Source organism: Vitis riparia, chromosome 14 (assembly GCF_004353265.1).
Source record: "Vitis riparia cultivar Riparia Gloire de Montpellier isolate 1030 chromosome 14, EGFV_Vit.rip_1.0, whole genome shotgun sequence".
Taxonomy (NCBI): domain Eukaryota; kingdom Viridiplantae; phylum Streptophyta; class Magnoliopsida; order Vitales; family Vitaceae; genus Vitis; species Vitis riparia.
The window spans coordinates 12,125,809-12,147,679 of record NC_048444.1 but is presented as its reverse complement, the minus strand read 5'-3'; the positions used below and the strand labels follow the sequence as shown (position 1 = coordinate 12,147,679).

Below are 21,871 nucleotides of genomic sequence, written 5' to 3'. Positions count from 1 at the left end.
CTCATTTAGAGGATTAGGGAATTAAATCAGAGGCAAGACTCTTTCGCAAATCGCTTACCTCACTGTATTGTGGATTGCATGGCAAGAGAGAAATGCTAGGACTTTTAAGGAAAAGTACAGGTCGAAAGGGATATTGTGGAATCTTCAGCACTTCTACTCCTCCTTTAGCCCTCTTGTACAACTGTGTTTAGAGGAGTTCCACTTAATGTTATTCAACTTTGTTGGTTTTTGGTTTGTAAGTCAAAAGGGGTGTTTATTGTTGAGAGTTTAATTTTGGTTTTTGAAATATTTTGTACATGCCTTTATTTGTGGTCCTCCTTGTATAATGGAGGATTCTAGTCTTACTTTGATTAGGTCTTGTATTTCGTGGGAAGGACCTCTCATTGTTCCCTTAAACTTTACTATTATCAATATATATTTCATTTCTAATTGGAAAAAAAAAAAGTTGGCTCTTAATGCTCAATTCTTAGCTTTACATGCGGTTAGGAGAGACCTTTTTGATGGGGTTAGAAACCTTAAGAAGGGGACCTTTTGGTGATTACCTCATGGGCTTCTATTCAGTTTAGAGGTCATTGGAAATAAACATTGGATAGGGTTTGAAGCCTTGGTATATCAAAGGACATGATCTTGTTCTTTAGTTGAAGGCCAATGTTAGCAAACTGGGAGTTCAAAGATATCTACCAAGAGAGAAGCATTTGTTTGTAAAAGAGCATAAGGTTTATAGAGGAAAAGAGCATACCTAGGGCTTTTGTGAAGCTAGAAGGATGATAAATTGGTTGAATAAAAGTCATTTAACATCAAAGACTTGAGAGCTCATTTCTATGAACCTTGAAGATAGAAAGATGTGAAAGATAGGGGGTTGTGGGAAGCCTAAGATGCACAACAAAGAACAAACAAATCCAAGAGAGATTTTTCTTTTTTTTATTTTTTTTTATTCTTTAAATTTGAAATTTGAAATCTTTATTTATATAACATTCTCTTTCATAGTCTCCTACTTGGGCTATATAAATGGGATTTTTGGGGTTTCTTTGATTTTGGGTCAAAATGGTTGCTATATCTAATAGTTAACTCTCAACTAAAATAGTGAACAAATTAATTATTGTAATTAAAAAAATAAAAAATTACAATTAGGCCCTATACAGGTAAATGTTTGCTCTATGCCCTTCCACCAACCATAGGTGACATTGGAGTAATGTGGAACTTGCCATCATATCAATATGGGTTCACATCTATAATTCTTGGACCTAATCAAACATCTTTAAATCACTAGTTACACTTTAATAAATAATTTATGAAAATCAATAGCTAGGTAGTAGCAATTTATTTATTTATTTTTAAGGAAAAAGGAGTGAGGAATGTTCCACAAGAATATTGGATTTATACAATGGGCATAAGTGGTGAGAAAAGACAACAGAACCAAGACATAGCTACACCCTTTTGTGCAATCTAGGAAATCCAAAAGAGATATTTGAAAACCTAAAGAAACCTTAATCCACCCACATGTGATCTAAGACAAACATAATAAAGCTTTCTCTACACCTTTCTATGCATCTTGCCTACACCAATCAACCTTTATTGACGAGGAAAAAAATGCAAGAAAGATCAAAGAGAGAAAAGAGGTTTCTCAAAATCTAAGCCAACTTCCTGTTATTGCCATCACATACTAAGCGCATAACTTGTGATTTGTATTGACTCCATACTGAGCAGTTCACATAAAAAGGGTTTATTCATTTATTTATTTATTTTTAATTTTCTTTTTAAACATATTTTTAACCTTATATGTTCAACCTTTGTGGACTGCACATATTTTCTTATCAAATATATATGGTATTGTTTGTTCATGAAGTAGTTAATCTCTACACCTTTCTATACATCTTGCCTACACCAACCAACCTTTATTGACAAGGAAAAAATGCAAGAAAGATCGAAGAGAGAAAAGAGGTTTCTCAAAATCTAAGCCAACTTCCTGTTATTGCCATCACATACTAACCGCATAACTTGTGGTTTGTATTGACTCCATACTGAGCAGTGCACATAAAAATGGTTTCTTTTTATTTTTTTTTTATTTTTAATTTTTAACCTTATATGTTCAATCTTTGTGGACTGCACATATTTTCTTATCAAATATATATGGTATTGTTTGTTCATGAAGTAGTTAATGTTTTGTTTTTTTGTTTTCTTTCATAAAAAACAAAATATGTATTAAATATGGATAAAAAAATAAATACGAAGGATGAGGAATCCTCCCTGAAATACAGCAAACTGATCCACATCAGTGTAGTGGAGTCACAAATTCCTGACCCTCAAAATCTTTTCAGTTTTGCCCATATATATATATATATTTTCCTACAAACAAAGCTTGTCTAATTCAATCATGATTTGGTTGTAGATAAGTTGGCTCAAATTGGAGTTGTGCAGTTGCCTTTTATTTATCTATTTTTTTGGGGACTGTCCTAAAATTCTTGAAAGTCATGATGTAGTGTGCATTGTGCTATAAAAAAAATTCATCACTTGCTTTTGTGTCCAGAACTCATAGCAGTTAACAAATATATATTCTTTTGATAGGCAAAGCTTTAACAAGTATATTATGTGTGCAGGGATGGTTACAATGACTTCAATACATTCTACATGCAAGTAAGTTGCTTAGCACTTTATGCTTTTAATGGACCAAAAAGAAAAAGAAAGACTATTCGCTTTTTCTGGAGCTGTGTTAATCAGTTCATTCTTGTTAGTTTTCGTGCCATCAGTTTGTTTACCATTAGCAAGTTTTGGTTCATCATTATTTCAAATTGATTATGAGTCATTCCTCTTTTTTCCTTCCAAGTAAAAAAGAGAATTTTTCTTTCTTGGGTTTGGTGGGACCAGTTTCATATATATATATATCCATGTGTGTGTGTGTGTGTACAAAATTATATATGAGCTATATAGAACATCATTTTCTTGTTAGTAATGAAAGATTTGTTGGGCAAGAATGGGAAATGTAAGGAAGAAAAAGAGATGTTGGTTATAAAAAGCTAAAGCTAGGAAGAAGAGAAATATAAGTCAGACAGATGCACAAAAGAAGCATATACTGAAAAATAATGCAAAATGGAAGAAGACTAAGACTGAATATTACAATTGAAAGGCTTCTAGCTGGAATTCATTTTTGATCAGTGACTTCTGGCTGGAATTCTCTCTAGATTGAAGAGATAATGTTCACTGTTGTCTGATATGGGGCATAATGCAAAACCTTTGGCATATGGAATGTTGTGATTTTCTTTTATCGAAGACATTCATAGTTTTTGACGAGTTAAGTTAGCAAAATTTTCCTGCTTCTATTTATGGTTTTCTTATTTTACTTTTAGTTATTAATTTCATGGTTTCTTTGTTTTTGTTGTCATTCTGTAGTGTATATTAATTGGTGAACTTAGGATATTTGGATGGCTTGTGTTTCTGTTATGCATATGCATATATATGGATGGATAAATGAAAGGGTGGTACCTTTAAATTGCTTCATTCTTAGGGTAGTGGCAGTATTTATTCCAAGATTTTGAAGGGAGTGGGGGAAGAGAAGAGGGTGTTGGGGGGGGGGGGGGGGTGGTTTGCAGGTTTCAAAGTTGTCATTTGCTGATGGCTATCTGTTGTATTGTGAAGTGAATACTGACCACCTGCTATTTATAAAGTATGTCCTTTTGTGCTTTTAAATAGTTTCATGTCCAAAAGTTAAAATTTCTGGACAAGAGAGCTTATTCAATAGAAAGCATGAAGAATGTGCATGTGTTGTTTTGCTTGGTTAGAAGTGGGTAAATTGCCATCAACTTACTTAGGTTTGTGTTCTCAGCATCTTCCTCCCTTTAGGCTTAAGTTAAATTTTGATGTTTGTACTTCAACAGCTGCTGGTCAATTGCACGTTAGGAGGGTTATCAAAGGTATTGGAATGCTATTGAAGGAGATATTGTGGGGTTTCCCCATAATGATAGGCATTGGAGTGCTATTAAAGGAGATATTAAGCTTATTTAGAGATATTTTTTGCAAGGTGTACCTTTGAGAAAAGTTTAAATCTTACTTTCGTGGTTTTGATTCTGAAAAAGGGTGGAGTTGAAGATCTAAAAGTTTTTAGGTCCATTAGCCTTGTGGGTAGTTTGTACAAAATTCTAGTTAAAATTGTAGCTAATAGATTGAAGAAACTGGTGGTGTCAGGCCATATTGTGAAGGAGAAGATATTGGGCATATTCAGAGATTTTTTTTGCATGTTGTGCTTTTGAGAAAAGTCTAAATACCACATTTGTGGTTTTGATCCCAAATAAAGGTGGAGTCAAAGATTTAAAGGAGTTTTGACCCATTAGCCTTATGGGTACTTTGTACAAAATGCTATTTAAAATTTTAGCTAATAAATTGGAGAAAGTGATTGGGAAAGTGGTGTTGGAATCTTAGAATCGGTTGTGGAAGGGAGACAAATTCTAGATGTGGTTCTAATTGCTATTGATTAGAGATTGTGGAGTCTTAAAGAAGAGGAGAGTGTGGTTTAGGGTTGTCTGTAAGTTAGATATTGAGAAAACCTATGACCATTTAAATTGGAGCTTCCTCTTGGAGGTGATGCAGAGAATGGGCTGAGGAGACGGTGGAGAGAGAATTTCTTTTTGGGTGGGGGATGGTTTAGGGGCGGTTTGGGGGCTTATGGTTGAGGAGGAGGAGGAGGTGGGGGATAGGGGGTGTGGTTTAGGGTTGTCTATAAGTTAGATATTGAAAAAACCTATGACCATGTAAATTGGAGCTTCCTCTTAGAGGCGATGTGAAAAATGGGCTATGTGGAGAAATGGAGATTAAATTCAATTTTGCAGTTCAATGATAGGGTTTTTAGTTTTGGTAAATGGTCTTTCTACAAGATTTTTTAAGAGTAGCAAGGGTTTAAGACAAGGGAACTGTCTATCTGCTTATCCTTTAATTTTGGTGATGGAATCTTTTGACATTATCTTGAGAAGGGTAGGGGAGGGTGGGTTTCATGGTTGGAGGGAGAGGTGCAAAAGGAGTGGAGATTTTTCACCTTCTATACATTGATGATACTCTTTTTTTATTTTTATTTTTGTGAACTTTGTTAAGATAAATTCATCTCTATTGCTTGGTTTTTGCTTTGGTTTTGAGGCTTCTTTAGGACTAAAAGTTAACTTGAACAAAATGAACTAATTCTAGTAGAGAAGTCCTTAATGTGGAGGAGCAAGTGTTGCTATTGTGTTATAAAGTAGGAAAACTACCTCTTGCTTATTTGGGCTTGTCCTTGGGTGCTCCTTCCGAGGCTTCGGTTGCTTAGGACATGGTAGAGGAGGGGTTCTACAAAAGACTAGCATTGTGGGAAAGGTAATACCTCTCAAAGGGAGGCAGATTCACCTTGTTAAGATGTAATCTTTTTTTTTTTTTTCATCATAAACGAAGAAATATTTATTAATAGTAGTAAATATACAAAAGAAGCCTCTATAGTAGTAAGAGAGGGATGAGAGGTACTTCCCTCAAAAACAAAAACTGAACAAAGAAGAAAGCACCCCACCATAGAAAACAATATACAAAGAAATCCTCAACTATCTCAAACTTTTGAATCACAAACTACAGTCCAATTAAGTTATAAAACACTAAGAGGAACTCCTCTAAAAGCTGCAGTACAAGAGGCCCAAAGAGAGGAATAGAAGAAAAGTAAATCCCATAACATTCCTTTCGATCTTCCTTTATCTTCAAAAATCGTAGCGTTCCTCTCTTGCCACACAATCCACAACAAAGTAAGGCAAGCAATTTGCCAAAGTGTCTTGCCTTTAAGTGAATTCCCCAAACCTCTAAATGCAATAATCATGATGTCTTCAATACTCCTTGGTGGAACCCAATCCAACCCTACTAAAAAGAAGAGTTTGCGCCAAAGCCTAATAGTTAAAGGACAATGAAGAAAAAGGTGGTCAATTTATTTTCCATTTCCTTTGTATAGAATGCACCATTGAGGACAAAGGGATTTGTAAGGTCTTCTCAATTGCAGCTTATCATTGGTGTTTACCTTCCCATGTACTACTAACCAAACAAGGGCTTTAACCTTTGAAGGGGCTTTTGATTTCCACAAAAACTTGGTTGGAAGGAACAGTATAGGATTTGAGAAATTTGACAAGGCCAAGAAAAAAGATTTAACAGTAAACAAGCCTGATGAGGACAAAGACCAAGTTCTTGAGTTTGCCATAGAAGGAGAAAAATGCATTGAACTAAGGGAGAACATGAGTCTCTGAAGGAGTTCAATTTCTGTATCAATGAGATTACAACGAAAATTAAAATTCCAAGAAAGTGAATAGGAATTACCAATGACAACTAAGACGGTGAGGTTTTTCATAGAAATAACTCTATAAAGACGAGGGAATTGAGAACATAAAGGTTGAGTACCCCACCATAGATCTTCCCAAAAATGGATTCTCTCCGCATTCCCAACCACTAAACGGATATATGGGGAGAAATCCTAGAAAACTTGAGCAATAACCTTCCAAGGACATCTGTGTGACCATATAACCACCATGTTGGCACCCCATCCATTAGGACGTGTCCCATAAATACTCGCAATAACCTTATGCCAAAGACCACTCATTTCCCTAGGGAACCTTCAAAGCCATTTACCTTAGAGAGCAATATTTCTCAAGGAAGTCTTCCCGAAACCCAAACTTCCCGATTCCTTTGGCCTTCAAACAACATCCCACCTGATAAGATGATCTTTTTTCCTTTCACCTACCCTAGACCAAAGGAAATCCCTTTGCAGCTTCTCTATCTTTGAGGCTATTGATATTGGAATTTTGAAAAACGAGAGGAAGTAGAGTGGGATGTGAGACAGACTTGAAAGAATTAAAGTAATCCCCCCTCCCCCCCCCCCCCCCCCAAAAAAAAAAAAAAAAACCCAAAGACCCCAAAAAAAAAACCCAAAGACAAAAAGGTCTTTATCCACCCATCCAACCTTCTTGATATACTTTCAACCACTGGATCCCAAAAGCCTACTAACTTTGGGTTCCCTCCTAATGGAAGACCCAGATAAGACAGAGGCCACTTTGACACTTTGCAATCAAGAATCAAAGCCAAACTAGATAACAACTCTTGGCTTGTATTAATACTTGAAAGGGTGTTTCTTTCTAAATTGATTTTCAATCCTGAGACTTGCTCGAAAACCAAAAGAATAGCTTAAGGTTTTGAAGATGTTCCAAAGAGGCTTTAGAGAAAAAAAATGACGTCATTTGCAAACTATATTAAAGACATTTTAGTCCTATCCTTGCCCACAATGAAACCTTCAGTTAACCCAGTTTCCTCTGCTTTGATCATCATCCTGCTTAGAACATCTGCTACTAAGGTAAAAAGAAAGGAATAAAAGGGGTCTCCTTGTCTCAAACCTCTAGTAGCCTTAACCCAACCCTTTGCATTTCTGTTAACTATGATTGCAAAACTAGTTGAAGACAAACATCCCCTCATCCAAGATCTCCATTTTGGGCTAAACCCCTTCCTTTCTAGCACATGGTCCAAAAAGCCCCAATCCACATGATCATAGGCCTTCTCAAAGTCGATTTTGTAGACCACCCTTTCCCCCCTTGCCCCGTGGCCTCCTTTTCTCATCCACCACTTCATTAGCTATCAGCACAACATCCAAAATTTGTCTCCCTTCAACAAAGGCTCCTTGAGAGCTAAAAATTGTTTCATGGAGGACTTTGCATAAATGCCTTGATAAGACCTTAACATTTATCTTATATAAGCTTGTAACTAGGCTAATAGGTGTAAAATATGATATTTTAAAGGTTTGACTTTTCTTGGGCATCGAAGCAATGAAAGTAGCATTTGTACTTTGATTTATTATCCCGTTTGTTAAGATGTAATCTTAGTAGGCTACCAATTTACTTCATGTTCCTTTTCGTTATTCTCAAATTGGTGGCTCTAAGACTAGAGAAAATTCAAAGGGATTTTTTATGCAGATTTTATGGGGAGGAGGGCTCTTGAGAAGAAACCCCATTCAATGAAATGATTGTGGATTAGCGAAGATAAAAAGAAAGAGGATCTAGGCTTCAAGGAGCTGTCCATTCTTAATAAAGCTTCATTGAGAAAATAGTGTTGGAGATTCACTTTGGATAGAGATATGCTTTGGTGAATGTTTGGAGAAAAGCTAGTAGGATGGTGCTTTTGGTTATGGAGGGAAGGTTATGGTGTTGGCTTGTGGAAGTCAATAAGAAAAGGATCGGGAGTTTTTAAAGCCAAACGATATTTAAGGTGGGCTATGGGAGAAGGATAAAAAATGAAAAATGAAAAGAAAAGAAGGAGAAGAATCAAATTTTAGCAAGATGTGTGGGGTGGTGATTTGCTTTTAGAGGACTCTTTTCCATTTTTATCCTCTTTTGTAGCCTTTAAGTAGGCATGGGTAGCAATGTTATCAAAGGGGATTGCTTGGGTGCTTGGGCCACTAGGCTAGGCGAGGTAGATAAAAATTGCCTCTTGAGGACCTAGGCAAGGTTGCTTCAAGGAGGTGATGCCTAAGCAGTCGCCTTAGGATAAGGTGCAAGGCATGGAGGTAGATCGCCTTTGACCATGAGTTAAAATTAAACACAAATTATAATTTAATTCAATTAACATTAGATTAAATAAAGTATAAGATGGAATGTTATATTATCAATCACGGTGATAATGAGATGAAGAGCTATCAATCTAGTCTTAATGGAAGTGATGACAATTTTAATTTCAATGATGACTATGATGATGCCCAAAGCTTCTCTAAGATGGTCATTCTCTTATTTTGTTTTTTATTCTAACTTTTAGATGTTTGGAAAATTTGAATGTGCATTTGGACAAGATGAATTTCTCTCAACAATATGATGTTTCTTATGATGTGGCATAAAATATTTGATTCTTTGAATAATTATTAATATTTTGTTAATTTTATAAGATACCACAAGGGATAAAAAATTAATAGTGTTGATTGTTGTAGATGATGCTTGTATTGTTTAAGTATCAAATAGGTATATTTACTTTTTATTGTCTTACAATAGTTGGGCTATTGCCTTTTTTTTCGCCTTTTGCCTTAGGCTAAAAAGAGTCCTATCGCCTTGACATCGCATTTTACCTTTGACAACATTGATGGGTAGATGATGCTCGTGAGGTAGAGGGCTAGTTGGTCATGTGTATATTGTGCTTTTTAAGACATTTTTCAGATTGGGAGATGGATCATGTTGAGAAGCTTCTTCAGAAGCTCTATAAGGTAGGAAGAAGTAGAGGAGATGACAAAATGGTGTGGAAGACCATCAAAAGTGCGGAATTCATGTTGAAGTCCTTCTACTCTACCTTGGAGTTGGAGGATGAAGTGTCTTTTCCCTCAATGATAGTGTGGGGCTTTTGGGCTTGTACCAAAGCGGGTTCCCCTTTTTTTTTTTTTCATGCAGGAAGCGGTTTGGGATGGTCTTAACTATGAACTTAAAAGAAGAGGATATTTTTTGCAGGTTATTGTTGTATGTGAAAATGTAGAAGAATCAGTAGACCATCTCCTCATCTATCGTGAGAAAGCTAGAGGGCTGTGATGCTTTTTATTCTCTTTATTTGGCATTTCCTGGGTTCTCTCATATTTGGTGAAGGACTTTTTACTAGGTTAGAATATGAGCTTTGTGGGTAAGAAGAGAAAAAAGGCTTGGAGGAACAACTCCTCTTTGCCTTTTCTGGTCAATTTGAAGGAACACGATTGAAGAACCTTTAAAGGGGTGCAACGCACAAACCAATCTCTTGAGGACTTCCTTATATCTAGTCTAGACATGTGGTCTTACAGGTATTTTCATGATGAGGTTCAAGCTAGTCTACTGTCCTTGATAGATTTTATTTTATTTGCCTATCAAAAAAAAGAAAAAAAGAAAAAGAAAAAGAAGAAGAGGAATGCTGTTGATCCTGAGCTTAAACATGACTACTGATTTGGGTGTATGATGCCTTCTTGTGGAAGCCAATTTCTCAACTTTATTTTTCATGGGTTCTCATAAAAAAAAGAAAAGAAAAGAAAACTATATATTTCATGGGTCTCCATGGGAGACATGAGTCTTTTCACAGGTTGCTTGTTGGATAAGGAGTTGTCATGCTTTTGCTAGAGACATTGTTTCTTTTTTTATCTCGAAATCTAGATCAGTTAACTAGTGGCTGACCCTTTGCTCAATGGGGGTGTTTGATCTCTAGAGTTGCTTACTGGGAACTACCTGCCTTGATTTGTTTCTAGGCATATAATGGTTTGAGATGTACGGTTTGTACTTTGTTCCTCTAATTGTTGCTTTGTTTCTGGATGTTGCAAAAGATATCTTATCATTCTTGCATCGTTCTCTTTCTTAGTAGGGAAACTCATAATCACTGCCACCTTCCTCACATATCCATTTCCAAGTCAATGCCACATTCTAGACCATTTATTCCAGACCAAACCACATATCCAATTCCAATCCAAACCTCTAAATCCAAAGCAAAATTCCTATCTCAAGGCCAGAAGTCCCCCAAACCCATAAATCTGAAGCTTTCTTCAAAGGTGCCAATACTGGAGCTAAAAAATTCCAGAAGAAAATCCTGTTCTGCGTTGGGTTTGGGCCTGATCAACTTGCTGCCTTAAAGACAGCAATAGCTAAGGTCCTTGTACACTTCAGAATTCGTTAAATATTAATGTCCAGAATGAGATGGCATGGTTATAGGTATGAGACATGTTTGTAGGAAGTTTGCCTGAGGGGTGTCCAAAAATGGAAGAGAGAAGCAGATTTGTAAGCTACTATTATAAGTATTTTTGTATATTTCTTAATCTATTTCTTTGTTGCATGGGTATTTCTAAATGCCTGATTTGCATTTTCTATGTTACATTTGCTTCATTTTTCCCCAGGGTGTGGATAGAAAAAAAAATTGGATACTTAAAAAATTCAGCTGTCTCTCAACATTCTAATTTTTGGGATTAGATGAATCAAGATGCAAAACACTCACACCTAATAGTTGTACCCAAGTCCATGTAACATAGGCTATCTGTAACTTTGTTTTATCAATTGACAATATGTTCTTTGCCTGGTATTGATAGGGGCATATTGTGTTGATCGGCTGAGCAGATACACTTCACTTATAATTGATGGGACCTTGGGGTATTAATTTTTGTATGAATGATTGGATATCTAGAGGTGGGATCCTAAGTCTTGTTTTTTCAGTTGTAGCTAACAAGAAATTTCCATGGGAGCTGCTATGGTGGTGGTATGTTCTTTTTGATGATATTGATAGAATTTGTCCTTCACTCTCCCAAATATATGATATTAACAAATTTAACCACAGGTGTCTTGGCCCAGTGGTAACATGTGACTGCTATATGGAGCGGATGCCGTGGGTTCAATTCTACCTAGTGACCAAAAAAGAGAAACAAATTGATAGATGTGCTTGTGATTATGGGAAGGGCATCTAAGGTTAATCACTTTATGATTCCTGGTCTTGTACTCCTAGTTCAATTAAGTAAACCGTCTTTCTAGAATCTAGACGAACAAAATTTGGTTAGTGCTGGTTGTCAGTCGTGTATTGTTTGTTTTGTTGGTGCATGTTTTTCTTTTCAATTTGCATTAGAATTCTATGTCTTATTATCCATTGTACTTCATTTTAGTTTAATCCCTCTATACTTATGGGGTAGTTTTTTGTTTCCAGACTTGTACCTGATAGTTGATGGCTCATTTTTGTTTTGTTTTTTGTGTGATATATGCTAAATTCAGGATCTAGTTTTTCATTCAGCAACATTAGCTACCACTCGGTGCTAGAGATGTCCCTAGGTGTTTAAAAGGATGCTTGATAGTTGTGTTGGGGTAAACTTCTTCTGTCAGTGAAACTGATTGCTAACCGTATCTTACCTCATTGGACTATTTTTTTTCCTCCATATGCGGTGAACCTTAGCTAGAAAATGCTCAGTAGTTTAGTAACTTTGTCTGCTTGATTTATTGTTAAACATATTATGTCAAGCTGCAATGCAGGTGAAAAACATATAGGGCTTATTTATGCCTTGTTGGTTTAGTTGCATCACAAGGCTGGAAAAAGATTAATACTGTCTGTTCTCACTCTCTCATTTTGGTTAAGAAACAAAACTTTATTAGATATGAAGAAAAATCATGGAAATCTGAGATATCCTTTTAAAGCCAAAACAAATATGTTCAAGAAAACAAACTATACGAAGCATCCATCTGAAACATCAAAACACAAAAAGAGGTAGGTATCTCTAATCAGGATCAATACCATCTTCTCTTGTTTCTGCTTTGTTTTCTAAGATTTTATTTAATCAGAGGAGATTTGAATGTGTGTGTTGAAAGCTGGTTCCCATCATGTCTTTTGAGGCAAATTGTCCTGTCCTGTTTGACTGACCTAAATGCAAGACTGTATTTTATATTGTTTTGAACTTCCATGTTCAGTTCTTTTCCTGAGAAAGGCAACATAATATTACTTTGAACTATGAAAGTTGGATTCTGGCTGATTCCTCTGGGGGTTTTCAAGATATAAAATAGAATTTGGCAGGGATTTGTTGTCTTTGTGAAAACTTGAATTTGATACTTATGCAATTTTCTTATTGGTCTTATTCTTTTATGTTGTCTATGGATCTTAATTGGAGAACAGCTGGGTTGGGTAGTCTTTATTGTTAGAATTAGACAAACAATTTAAACTTGTATAACTTCAGGGGTCTTTCACTTATTTTCGAGCATTTATGTTACTGAATGTCCTTTTGGAAAAAATTTAAAATTCCTGCAATAGAAATCAATTAGGTAGTCATGGTTCAAATTCTTTGAAAGTGTTCTTTTTTCCAGTTTGGCAGTTGTTACTGTCACTGGCCACATGGTTCCCCTTGGATTAATGCAGCAGATAAATTTGTCTGTTTATAGATATGGTCTTTTGAGTTTTAGTTATAAAGGATAATGGCATGAATCATTTAAAGATCCTCAATGATGAGGACAACTACTGCCACTTTTATAGGAGATACTTAATATCAAGAAGGCCTCTTCTTGATCATGGTGGTAACTGAATTTTGCATCCTTAATCTTTCTATTGAAAAGAAATGCATATTCTGGTTTTTAATATTATAGTCTGCTTAGTTTCATCTGGGGTTAAATTTTTGATTTGTTTTCCATTACTTTCAGGCTGCATCTGGGACTAAAGGTGGTTCAAGTGGTTCCCCAGTAATTGATTGGAAAGGAAGGGCAGTTGCCTTGAATGCAGGGAGCAAGTCTTCAAGTGCATCGGCATTTTTCTTACCTTTGGAACGAGTGAGTGCTTTCATGTTTATTTGCTGCAACTTTTGATGCTATTTGCTTAATAAAAAAAGAAAAAAAGAAAAAGAAAAAGAAATTGTCAATGTGCAAACATGTCCGCAATCCAAAATTGAAAAACATCATGCAAAAACATTTGGTTGAAACATTTGCCAACAATTATCAATCGTCACTCATAGTATCAAATATTACATAAAATAGGATATTAGGATTATGAGAGTGTTACATAACATAGTATAATAATAAATGTAAGAAGTAATTTCACAATATAAACTATCATAGTATCGTTATATAATCATCACAATAAATGGATTATGGATAACAAAAAAAAATAAAATTAATCACAATATATTAGGTTTAAAAAATGATGTAAAATAATCTCCAGTATATCTTTACATTTTGATTTACAATATATATATACAAATAATGAGATCCCCTAAATTAGGCTACTTATAAAAAAATCCCTAAAATCAAGTAATTTGATTGCAAGAGTCCTATATGGAAATTTACCTAAGGTTCCCATATGGAATTTACCTAGATTCTTGGTACAAGAATCATGAATCAGTTTTTACAAGAAAGGAAAAATATGGTAGGAGAAATTAGATATATATGGAGAAAAATAATTGCTGATTTTTGGGCTTATTCTTCTAACACTCACCCTCAAGTTGGTGCGAAAATATTTTGCATTCCCAACTTGTCTAAGATTGTATAAAAAGTTGAACTTGGTAGGCTCTTTGTTAGTGTATCTGTGAATTGTTTAGAAGAGGGGACATACGGAGTGCAAATCAGCTCACTATCAAGTTTTTATTTGATGTAATGGCGATCTATCTCCACATGCTTGGTTCAATCATGATGAACGGGGTTATGGGCTATATTTATAATGGCTTGGTTATCACAATATAACCTCATGAGTTCTTTTAAAGTGATGCCAAGGTTAGTAAGAATGATCTTTATCCAAAGTAGTTCACAAATCCCTTGGGCCATGGCCCTAAACTCAACTTCTGCGCTAGATTTAGCCACCACTGGTTGCTTTTTACTTCTCCAAGTAACTAGATTTTCTCCTAAAAAGGTACAATATCCATAAATTAACCTTCTATCGACAATTGATCCAGCCCCATCAGCATCACTGTAAGCTTCCAATTCCATATTTCCTGTCTTCTAAAATAAGATTCCCTTGTTTGGTGTAGACTTTAAGTAATGAAGGATTCTATATATTGCCTCCATGTGAGATTCATGTGGTGAATGCATGAATTGGCTTACCACACCTACAACATATGCAATGTCTAGTCGAGTGTGAGATAAATAAATTAATTTCCCCACCAATCTTTGATAGAGGTCATTGTATACCATATCATCCTCTATTTTTCCTCCTAATTTATGATTTTGCACAATCGGAGTCTTTGTTGGTTTTCATCCTAGCATTTCTGTCTCGCTTAGCAAATTGAGGATATATTTCTGTTGGGAAATAAATATTCCCCCTTTCGAACCTGCCACTTCAATCTCGAGGAAATATTTTAGACTCCCTAAATCCTTGATCTCAAATTCATTAGACAAATAAGTTTTTAGTCTTTGAATTTCCCCCTTGTCATTTCCAATAATAATAATATCATCCACATAAACTATTAAGGCAGTCAATTTACCAGAGGAGTTATGTTTGATAAACAATGTGTGGTCTCCTTGGCTTTGATGGTAGTTCATTCTTATCATTGATTTTGTAAATCTCCCAAACCATGCTCTTGGAGATTGTTTAGTCTATAAAGAGACTTCTTAAGCTTGCAGACTTTGTTCTTCCAAGCCTTGTCACCAAACCTCGATAGAGTGTTCATGTATATTTCTTCTTCTAAGTCCCCATGTAAGAAGGCATTCTTCACATCAAATTGCTGCAAAGGCCAATCAAGATTGGCAGCTAAAGACAATAGAATACGAATAGTGTTCATTTTTGCCATCAGCACAAAGGTCTCTTGGTAGTCATGCCATAAGTTTGGGTAAATCCCTTAGCTACCAATCTAGTCTTATACCTTTCTATTGTCCCATTGGCTTGGTATTTAATTGCGAAAATCCACTTACAACCTACTATTTTCTTCCCTTTGGGAAGCTCAACGATATCCTAAGTCTAATTTTTATTTATTTATTTATTTATTTTTTCTGAGGCTTGCATCTCCTCATTAATTGCTTTCCTCCAATTCTCATCTCTAAGTGCCTCTTGGATTGTGTTTGGAATCTCAACAAAAGACATTTGGGTAATAAAGGCTTGGTATGTAGATGATAAATGATGTAATGAGGTAAAATTTGAAATAGGATGCTGAGTGCATTTTCTAGTGCCTTTCCTCAATGCAATGGGCCAAATACAAATCATTATAGACACTAGAATGAGTATTTTCATTACTTGATTTAGGGTTGGATGATGGGATATGAGAGGATGTTGTAGATTTTCCCTTCCTCAAATACACTTTTAGTTTGGAGGTGTTTTCTGGCAGCATGTATTCCCTTTCTCTGAGCTGAATCTCAAGTTCATTGGCTGGAATTTCAGTGGGCAACTTTTCTACAATTAGCTCTTCATTGGGAGTATGCTGGAATTTCTTATGTTCACTAGTTGATTCTTTAGATGAATCCAAGGCTGGAACATTTGGAACAATAGGGAGTGTTGGTGCAGAATCTGAAAATTCTGGGGCTGAAATATCTTGTACAGTAGGGGAACTTGATGCGTTTGAGGTATAGACATTTGACACGTTAACCAGTTGTGGAAGGACACCCCCACCATTCTCACCATTCCTAGGAAAAATTCCTGGCAGTTTATCTTCCGTTCCTTCAATCTCCCCTTGAAGATAAGTGTGTGTGAAATATGGTTGACTCTTAGAGAAGGTAACATCCATGGTGATATATGACCTTGTGGGTGTATGGTAGCACTTATATCCCTTTTGATTGGAAGAATATCTAAGGAAGACACACCTAAGAGCTCTTAGGTCAAGTTTGTCTCTAGATTGTTTGGGAATGTGAATGAAAGATACACACCCAAATATTTTTGGAGGAAGTTCCAATACCCTTAAAGTTAGGAAAAAACTTTGAAAGTACATCAACAGGGAATTTAAAGTCTAAGACTTGAGAAGGCATTCAATTTATTAAAAATGTAGCAGTCAAAACAACTTCCCCCCAATATGTTTTTGGAACACTCATTTGAAAAAGTAAAGACCTAGCAACTTCTATGGGATGTTTGTTTTTTCTCTCTGCTACCCCAATTTGTTGTGGGGTATCTACATATGAAGATTGATGCATAATACCTTCACTTTGGAGATAGGTGATATGATTATGGTTGAAGTATTCCTTCCCATTATCTGACCTTAAGGTATGGATTTTGATGCCAAATTGGGTGCAAATGAATTTGTGGAATATCGGGAAAATGGAATTAACTTCAAGTTTGGATTTTAGGAGATAAACCCAAGTGGTATGAGTGCATTCATCAATGAAGGTAACAATCCATCTAGAACCCGGAATGTTGGGAATTCTAGAGGGTCCCTAAACATCAGTATGTATTAAACTAAAAGATGTTTTTTTATTGCTTATTGGAAAAGGCACACGATGGTGTTTTGCAATGAAAATCACGGGATTTAGTTTTACCAAACAATGTGGGAAACATTTTTTCCAAGACAAAGAAAGGTGGGTGTCCCAATTGTTTGTGCCATAGCCATATTTGATCAACTTTTGATGTATTGTTGGTGGGTAATAAGAGCTTGTGGGATAGGATCACCAGTCTTCCAATGTGTATCAGGGTAGTAGAGTCCACCTTTCCTCTCATTGTGCCCAATCATCCTCCCCATTATCTGGTCTTGAAAAACACAATGGGAAGGGGTAAATGTTACAAAACAATTCAAATCTTTCGTGATTTTACTGATAGAAAAGAGATTACAAGACAAGTTTGGAGCATGTAACACATTTTGCAAGGTCAAAGGAGTGATGGAGGCTATGCCTTAACCAATTATGGAAGAAAAAGTGCCATCAGCAACCTTCACTTTTGGCCTACCTGAAAGTATTGTATAATTGGAAAAAAAAAATTGGAGTGACTGGTCATATGGTCAGTAGCACCAGAATCAATGATACAAATGCTAGATAAACAATCCTTATAGGCACTTAAAGCTTTGATATTTCCTGTTTGGATGAGAGAGCATGAGGCAGTTATTGCTGTGGGAATTTCAGCACGTCTGTCAAGCTGGTTGAGAAGTGTTTTCAGCTTTTCATAATGCTCCTTGCTGAGTAAAATAGGTTCTTGTTCAATGGTAGGGATATTTTCATGAGAGACATTATGGTGGCAGCTTAATGTGCCTGTCTAGATCTTGTGGCAGGTTTTCCTCTATTGCTTCCCCCTTTGCTTCCTAACTGAGGCTTGCCATATGGAGTTTCCAGCAAGCTTCACGTGTATGTCTTGGTTTGTGACGATAATTACACCAAAGCGAATCTTTATCATCTGTTTTTCTTCCTTCTACTTTGGATCCCTTGACTTGAAATTTCCAGCAGTAGCTAGTGCTGAATTTTCTGGAGTATAGCCTCCTAGCATCACAACTCTATGACTTTCTTCTCCAATCATATAGGCATAAACCTCCTGGATGGATGGACGAGATTCTTTCCCCAATATATGTACTCTTTTTTTTTTTTTTTGATTGGAAACGCCACAAAGATATATTAATATAAAAAGAAGTACAAAAAGAAGGATGAGAAATCCTCCCACCAAAGACAACTAAATTACAGGAAAATACACATAAAACAAACAAACTCCCACTAAGGACCAATCCCTATGGAGTATACACCGCTATCCAATCCAACTGAATCACATTAAGGGGAGTCCCCTTAAATGCCTTGGAACAGAAAGCCCAAAGGGAAGCAAGGAAAACAATAGAGTCCCAAAGGAACTCTGAATTCCTTGCTTTATCCTCGAAAATCCTTGCGTTTCTTTCCCACCACACAACCCGAATTAGAGCTATGCTCGCAACTTGCCACAAAACTACCCCTCTCTTAGAATTACCGAAGCCTTTAAATTTGATGGACATCATGTCATATATGCTCCTTGGGGAGACCCAATCCATCTTAGCTAACTGAAATAACCTGTGCGACAACCCAATATATGTACTCTTACTTGGTCTAATTCAGGATTAAGACTAGCGAATAATTCAAATACTCTCTCTTGCTCCATTATCTTCTTCAATCTAGTAGTGTCTTTGGCAACTACCATTTTTATGTGCTAGTAATGATCTAATTCCAGCCATAGGCTTCGCAATTTATTGTAATATTCAGTGGCAGACCAGTTTCCTTGCTTTGTAGCATGAATTTGACACTTCAACTCATATTTTTTTTTTTTTTGATTGGAAACGACAAAGGCATATATTGATAAAAAGGAAAGTACAAGAGAAGGATGAGAAATCCTCCCACCAAAGAAAAACAGAACTACAATGAAACAAATGCGAGAAAATACATAGTAGATACAGACAACTGCTATAAGTTAGGCCAACCCAATGGAGTTGCACGCCGCTAACCAATCAAGTTGTATCACATTAAGGGGAATCCCCTTAAAAACCTTAGAACAACAAGCCCAAAGAGAAGCAAGGAAATGAATCATGTCCCATACGTTCTCTGAATTCCTTGCTTTATCCTAAAAAATCCTTGCATTTCTTTCCCGCCACACCACCCATAATAAAGCGATGCACGCAGCTTGCCATAATACAATCCCTCTCTTAGAAGATCCAAACCCATTAAAATTGGTAGATAGCATGTCACAGATGCTCCTAGGAGGGACCCAATCTATCTGTGATAATTGAAATAGTCTGTACCACAACCCCATCGTCAGAGGGCAATGAAGAAAAAGATGATCTACTGTTTCTCCCTGCTTCATGCACAACATGCAAATGTCGGGACTAAGTGCTTTGTAGGGTCTTCTCAACTGTAGCATATCATTAGTATTTACCTTCTTGTGAGCCACTAACCAGACAAAGGACTTGATTTTGAAAGGGACTTGAGAATTCCAGACTATCTTGGAAGGGAAAACTGAAGGCAAACCAGAACTTTGGGATAAGGCAAGAAAGAAAGATTTGACTGTGAAAAGTCCTGAAGAAGATAAAGACCAAGATCTCTTATTTGGAACCGAAGGTGATAAATGTATATGATCAAGAGACCGCATGAGACTCTCTAAATCTTCTATCTCGGAATCGAAAAGGTTACGACGGAAGTTAAAGTTCCAAGAAAAGGGGCGAGTGGATCCGAGAATTGAAGAAATAGGAATGTTTTTATCCATTACTACTCTAAGTAGTCTTGGATAACGGACCCCAGAGGTTGATCCCCCCACCACAAGTCTTCCCAGAAACGAATTCTTTCCCCATCTCCTACCATGAACCGAGTAAACTTGGAAAAATCTTAGAAAACTTGTGCAATAGCCTTCCAAGGACAATGATGTGACCATCTAACAACAGTGTTGGCGTCCCAACCATTAGAGTGTGATCCATAAATGCTTAAAATGACCTGATGCCACAACTCTGAACCCTCCCTGGGATACCTCCACAACCATTTCCCTGAGAGAGCGGAATTCCGTAAGGAAATCCTTCCGAGACCCAAACCCCCTTCGTCTTCGGATTACACACTACATCCCAACTAACTAGATGCTCTCTTTTGCCTTCCCCAACCCCAGACCATAAAAAATCTCTTTGCAACCTCTCAATTCTTACTGCCACGAAGGCGGGAATCTTAAACAATGAAAGGAAGTAACAAGGCATATGAGTGAGACAAGATTGAATGAGAGTTATCCTACCTCCAAAAGATAAATATGCCTTTTGCCACCCATCTAATCTGCTCGAGATCCTCTCAATCACAGGGTCCCAGAAACTACCAGACTTAGGATTTCCACCCAGAGGTAGACCCAGGTAGAGTATGGGCCACCCAGATGCCTTGCAATCAAGCAACTCGGCCAACCTATGAAGATGATCCTGACCGAGGTTAATGCCATAAATATTACTTTTGTCAAGGTTAACCTTCAGCCCAGAAATATGCCCAAACACTAGCAAAACGCTCTTGAGAGTTAGCAAGTCCTCTTCTCGAGTACTAGAGAAGAAAATGGTGTCATCTGCAAATTGTAAATGGGACACCCTTGTTCTGTTCCTATCCACCCTGAAACCCTCTAAGACATTTCTTTCCTCTGCTCTCAATAACATCCTGCTCAATACATCTGCTACTATGGTGAACAAAAAAGGGGATAAAGGGTCTCCTTGTCTTAAACCTCTAGTTGCCTTAACCCACCCTTTAGCGTTTCCATTCACTAGAATTGCAAAAGACACCGAGGACAGACAGCCTCTTATCCATTTCCTCCATCTAGGATTGAACCCTTTTTTCTCCATCACATGGTCCAAAAAATCCCAACTCACATGGTCATAAGCCTTTTCAAAGTCAATTTTAAAGACAGCTCCTTCCTCCCCTGATCGTTTCATCTCATTGGCTATGAGGACTGCGTCCAAAATTTGTCTCCCTTGAACAAAAGCTCCTTGAGTGGAATGGATAGTTTCATGAAGTATCCCTCTTAGACGCCTTGCTAACACTTTGGCTATAATCTTGTAAAGACTTGTGATCAAGCTAATGGGTCTATAGTCTGATATCTTCTTTGCCATACTTTTCTTAGGTAGCAGAACTATGAAGGACGCATTAGTGCTTTGATTAATTATCCCGCTCCTGTGAAACTCATCGAACACTCTCACTAAGTCCTCCTTAATCACATCCCAACAATCTTGAAACACTGCCATAGTAAATCCATCAGGCCCCGGTGCTTTATCCCTATCCATCTGAAAAATGGCTTAGAAATCTCTTCTTCAGTAAAAGGGGATTCCAACCTAGACGCACTCTCACTAGATATAGGAGACCAATCTAAGCCTTCAACTCTCCAAGATTCTCCGGAAGGACTAGCATAGAGCTTTTCAAAATACCTTAAGATCTCCTCTTTGATGCTCTCTGAATTATCCATCACCAAGCCTCTTTCATTCTCCAACACCTTGATAAATTTCCTATTTCTCCTGCCATTAGCCACTTTATGGAAAATTTTGAATTACAATCCCCTTCCTTAACCCATTTCACCCTAGCTTTTTGTCTCCAATGTATTTCTTCCCTCAAGATCAACTCCTCTAACTCCCCTTTCCTTACGACTCTATGTATTAAAAGTTCAGGGGTTAGACCCCCTTCTTGCTCCATGGAGTCAAAGTTAGCTATATCTAACAAAATGCTTTTTTTCCTTTCAATTAGGTCACCAAAAGAATTCTTATTCCACTCTTTCAATTTGGCCTTAAGGAATTGGAGTTTCCTCATGAACTTGTGACCTTCCCACCCATCTCCTTGAAACTCCCTCCACCATCTTCCAAAGCACTCCTTAAAACTTGGATGAAGTAACCACATATTCTCAAACCTAAATGGTGTTGGGCCCCACTTAAACAGGTTGGTTTCCAAGACTATCGGCCAATGATTCGACGTCCATCTAGGAAGAACTTCTTGAAGACTTTGCGGGAATAATTGTTCCCACTCATTTGAGTAGAGAAAACGGTCTAATCTCTTGCAAACGGAATGCTCTTGCATGTTTGACCAAGTGAATGATGCACTCCTTAAAGGAG

General features: G+C 36.8%; 1 protein-coding gene across 1 annotated transcript in view; it reads left to right on the top strand.

Moving 5' to 3' along the window:
* Nucleotides 1-21,871, top strand: part of LOC117931356 (protease Do-like 7) — a 103,952-nt gene that overhangs the window by 19,345 nt on the left and 62,736 nt on the right. The window contains 2 exon segments of the mRNA XM_034852321.1: nucleotides 2,598-2,634; nucleotides 13,119-13,244. Of these exon segments, the coding sequence (XP_034708212.1) occupies nucleotides 2,598-2,634; nucleotides 13,119-13,244 (163 nt within the window).